General features: G+C 39.3%; 1 protein-coding gene across 1 annotated transcript; it reads right to left on the reverse strand.

The window, feature by feature from the left end:
- Positions 1 to 2,807: 2,807 nt before the first annotated feature.
- LOC135462484 (atrial natriuretic peptide receptor 3-like) lies at positions 2,808 to 3,449 on the reverse strand. Its single transcript, XM_064739710.1, has one exon. The coding sequence runs from the start codon at positions 3,447 to 3,449 to the stop codon at positions 2,808 to 2,810; it is 642 nt and encodes a 213-aa protein (XP_064595780.1).
- Between the last annotated feature and the right edge of the window lie 2,092 nt (positions 3,450 to 5,541).

Here is a 5,541-nt window from a genome sequence, read left to right on the forward strand (position 1 = left end):
TATTCTTGAGTACGGCGTAAAACACCAATCAAATAAATTATTTATTTGATTGGGGAAACCCACGATCATCCGCAGGTTGCTGCCATCCTACATCAAGTGATATCATGTACGAGAAAAGACAACATGAGTGACATGTAATCACATGTACGCTCACTCTGCTAGTTGTAAATACTATCCGTCTGATATAACTGGATTACACAGATCATTCCGATAAAGTGCAGTTAAACTTTACCAGATGTATATTACGCGTTGCAAGGGCTGAATTAATTCTATATGGATTTTAACTTTTATTGCTGAGTTCAAGTCCAGGTCATGCTGGCTTTCTCTCCGGCCGTATGTGAGAAGGTCTGTCAGCTACCTGCTCATAATGCGTACTGTACCAAGTACGTCTATACAATTATACAGAGGCCCATTCAGTGCGTTATATATCACGATGCCAAGGCATGCAGTGGAATTTTGTTTTACTGATATTCAAACAAACACCCTATTAACACTGCACGTTACATTACTGTCAACAAGGCAAACATCGATTTTTATGGTGATTACATCGTCCGTTAAAAAAAATATGACGTTATCGCTAATTGCTCCATTGTAGCTGAATATACCCTGGGTTAAGGTATAATAGTAACAGTAAACAAATTATCACCGTATTATAGCAGTATATGGTTGGAAAATCAACCTAGGCGATGACAAATTAATGTAGTCGAACTCCATTCACTGTTATTCGATCGACTAAGTTCGAGCAAAACCATTGTCCCTATCAAAATTGCAGGACTAACTGAAGTTGGAATTCTGTGTGCAAGAAATCTTTCGCACAAGTCACTCAAAAAAGAGACAAAACACGCTGATAGAATCGCAATGTTTTTTAACCTATGCTTAGTACATTTGTATATGTCTATCAAGAGCGAACAACTTGTCTTATCATATATAATGTGCTGACATACGATTTAGCCTGGAACCAAACAGACAAGTACGCGCCGTAAGAAAAATGGGTTCCACCTCGGCAAGTCACACACACATAAAACTTTCAGGAGCCTTATAGAGTCGTGGGAGGTGATATCTTTTAGCCTTCAATATCAGTTTTTAAAGTTTGTGTTTAAGGGTAAAGCAACATATTTGTGATGCTTGTATTTTATGTTCAATTGAAGAGACGCTACAAGTACGTGTGATACAACATAGAAATAACATACTATGTCCATCATTTCCGGGGTTGTGATTTTTAATTGGAATCGCGGTATTTTAATATATGCGTTGTGACAGCTGCCAAATCCATGTATTACACGCTGTTTACATTTGATGTTTAATCCCGCAATGCCTACACAGCAATAAAGTGTTGTTAAATAGGAACCTGAAACCAAACGTTACGGCATATATGTATGTGAGAACTTTAGCATAATTTAAAACATGTGCGGCATAGATATCATAAAGCACTTTCATACCAAACTTTCAGCAGTTTGAGTGGAGTCTTCATCAGAATATGTCAACCCTTCACAGTAAAACCAGAACAATTTGATGCAATGCATGTTGGACATATTACCCTGACAAAAGTAATGAGCAAATCGAGTAACATGTCTTGTGTACTCGTATACATGTATATATTTGGTGTACTCGTATACATGTATATGTCTTGTGTACTACATACATGTATATGTTTTGTGTACTATATACATGTATATATCTTGTGCACTCGTATACATGTATATATTTGGTGTACTCGTATACATGTATATGTCTTGTGTACTCTTATACGTGTATATCTTGTGTACTCGTATACATATATATGCCTTGTGTACTCACATTCAGGACATGCACAACCGTATATAGAATATAACATATATACATCATGCAAATACCAGCCTTTGCAAAGAGATATCAGTTTCAGAGAGCACGCCCAAATACCAGCCTTTGCAAAGCGATATCAGTGTCAGAGAACACGCCCAAATACCAGCCTTTGCAAAGCGATATCAGTGTCAGAGAACACGCCCAAATACCAGCCTTTGCAAAGCGATATCAGTGTCAGAGAACACGCCCAAATACCAGTAGGTCTATGAAAGCTTTGCATGGTGATGACACAGCAGGTGGTCACTCCACAGGTCACCAAGTGATGACCGTACAAGAGAATAAGGTCGAGGTTCTCTAAATTGCATGTACGCATGTGTAACAAGAAGGCGAAGTTGTAAGTAAAAAGAAAGTAGCCGCTTGATACAGTACTGCGTATACAAAGCATTTGAAAATGTTTCACAACAAAACATCGCATTCCAAAGGCTTAAATGTTACGAAATGTCAGAGAAATATGCAGAGAGTGTCAAAGTATGTTGCGAGATGCTGTGATCGTCAACTCTTATTAAATGTAAATGTCAAGTTTAACAATGATGCGTGTAAAGTTATTCATTTTCATATCAATAAGTGTAACGTCATTTAGTGCCATATCAGATAGTGTAACGTCATTTAGTGCCAGCAAGTGTGAGTTCATCCATATATGTCATATGAATCAGTGTAAAGTCATCAAATATTGTATTAAGTAGAGTAACTGTGAGTAAGTGTAGAGTCATTAAAGTGTCAATCCCATAAGGACAAAGTTGTTAAGTGTCGCATCAACAAGTACAAAGTCGTTAAGTGTCACATCAGCGCCTGAAAATTAATAATTAAGTGAATTCACAGTCAATAAGTGTCATACTTATAAGTGTAGAGTCAATAAGTGCCATATCAATGAGTGTAGTGTCATTAAGTGTAAGTCAAACCATTAAGTGTCAAGTCATTAACTGTTATACATGTATAAGTATATATGTACAGTGTAAAGGAAATTTCTACTCACCCGCCGATGAGACTCCCACTTGATTTATTAGCATTTCGTGGATGCTGTTAGCTTGATCGAGGCGGTAAAACGACTGTTGTATCTCAGGTGCCTCTGCTAGCATGCAATAATGAATTGACGCAGTGGTCAAATGACAAAAACCAGTCACGATGCTGTCTTGGCCAGGTTTGTCGTAAATAATCTTAAACGTTTTCCACTTGAAGTGATTCATGACACTCATGAAGAATCGGCAGAGAGACACGAAATTAAACATCCCCACCCTCGTCAAGGAACGGTACTCCGTCAGCTTTGACGTTGTGAAGTCCATGGCCATTCCTCCGGCCGAAATAACTGGGATATTCCAAAAAATTGCCTGTCGCGATACCGGAGCGAGGGCGTAGTCGCAGACTGGCCCGAAGAAGGCATTCACTTCTTTTTGCATGTAGAATTTAATAGCTTTATTGATGCCCTCGGCAATATCGCAATCGGAGTCTTCGTATTTGACGCTAAACGTATACCCGTCCAAAAGTCTATGGGATTTGGACACCAATGCCATGGCTATCTCCATGGCAGGCGCCACATTCCTGATAGAGAATAACCTGGAATCGTTTGCTGGTAGAATCGTGGCGATTTTTATCTCCTTGGAAAATACCATCGGGGCTACAAAAATTACCAAACACCCGCACAGAATAGCGTATCCTTTTTTAAGAAAGAGATCCATATTGAACATCGGTACTGTATATAGCTTATCTTTCAAGCTTTCGAGTCAGGCCATCCAATATTTCACACGTTCAAACGAAGCAAACGTGCCTGACAGTGTCGCGGGATATACTTCTATCTGTCGAATTTCCCATATAAGTGGCTTATTTTTCTTTTTTTACAACCAGTAGAACGTGTCTCTCCGTAAATTAGAATGCACAACTTGAAAAAGCACTTCCTTATTGCAGTATAGCCGGATTAGTTGACATTGCACACTGCTGTTAGAACGTTTACAACAATTTCACACTAAATCGGTTTCCACTTTTACAGCTTGCCTTTCCTGATATTAGGTAGACGTAATACCCAGACTCCATAGGTTTTCCACAAATGCGTCTGGAGATCGATTCCGAACTTGGAAATAAAACACTATCTTGGGATTCTCAGGAAAAGACTAATAAGGTATTTGGCTCAGCAAAATATCAACGCTCTGCCCTTGGTAATGAACTATGAACACCCCTCTCGTGGTGTTGTTATCGCCGTGTAGATGCAGATACTCACACCTACAATTCCCAAATGGAATAGCCCAAAAATCATCAAAAACGGGAAGCTATAACAGAACTTCCTTCCGTGAAGAAACAAGGGCAACAACAAGACAAATTACCCCACGTGTAGTTTTGATATCCGAAACGGGACTATCCACAGTTGCACACTTCAACACTGACGTCACGGAACAGAACATACAGAACGCACTTCTAAGATTGGTTGTGCAACCTCCAAATGCACGAGGGAAACGAGTGAACACAAATTCTCATGCGCCAACTGTAACGGTCATCACCGCAGTTGTTTCGGCTCTGGGAGTGAGGCAAATCCTTCGCAAATGCAACCCAAACAATTGTTGTTCCATATCAATGTCGCGTTGTCGAAAAAAATTCTGTGTGCTCTTAACAACCAGCAAAACACATATATCCCTGTGATTCGCCACGTAGTCACGGTAATACATATATTTTCAGAGAGCAGACGACTTCTGCAGATGAAATATACATCCGTCGAGATGCTGAGAGGTCTTGCTGCTATTCCTTCCGCCTTCAACACGTCCGTTCACTTTTCCTCCAACCCACTGCTGAATCCGTCTGCACACTGTATTGGTTAACTCCGATAGACAGATCGACAGGGGTAAATTCAATGAAATAATGAAACTTTACAGGAAAATTTTCTCACTCGCTGTAGTTGTCGTTGACGTAAGTTTGCACCTTTTCCTCAGCCGCCAAAATTCGCTTATTCAAACAAAAAATAAAATAAAACAACCAGGATATTATGAAATTAAAATAAACCCCTCATTCAGTAAATTAAGAGATATTTGCAAATGACAATCGGTCCAATAATCGTTGCATGTAGGGTATTAATTATTGAAACAACTTTTCTACCTCTCAGTAAAAACTATCGTAAACAGTCTTTCACAATAGCGGTTAACAAACCACAAGCAACCTTTCCGCTCTGAGCCTCAAAAGCTAATACAACTAGACAAAATGCCACCTAGTGAGCGACCTCTTTAAGCGAAATATTTTAACACTGCAATTTTCAGAAATATAATCAGCCCTCAAAAGCAGATGGAAATTAGCTTACCTGCCGTAAGTTGAGAGACTGACCTGGTTAATCAGTAAATCATGTGGTATTACTATCTGAGCCTGATTCTTCAGCTATATTTCGCAGTGGGGGGGACCAAATCTCAAACCCAGAGTAACCAGCTTAAATAACCTGGTATTTACTGGAATACTGTTCTTTACTGTGCTTTGTATCACGTTTGTGTAAAAAAATCCTCTGCCATACCAGTCTATGAAAAAATTGACATTGAATTTCGTGCAGAGCTGTGGGGATCGGGTATCTTAACACATGTACGTTAAGGACTTCGATAAAATGCCTGAGAATTCTATATTAAAACTGCCAAGTGAGGGCGCACACGAGACTAATTTTTGCACACTGACAATATTATATTTCTTGGAAACTTTATTCAGATAGGTCACTTAACTATTCCCCACCTTTGGCTGGTG

The sequence above is a fragment of the Liolophura sinensis genome, chromosome 2 (assembly GCF_032854445.1).
Source record: "Liolophura sinensis isolate JHLJ2023 chromosome 2, CUHK_Ljap_v2, whole genome shotgun sequence".
Lineage (NCBI taxonomy): Eukaryota > Metazoa > Mollusca > Polyplacophora > Chitonida > Chitonidae > Liolophura > Liolophura sinensis.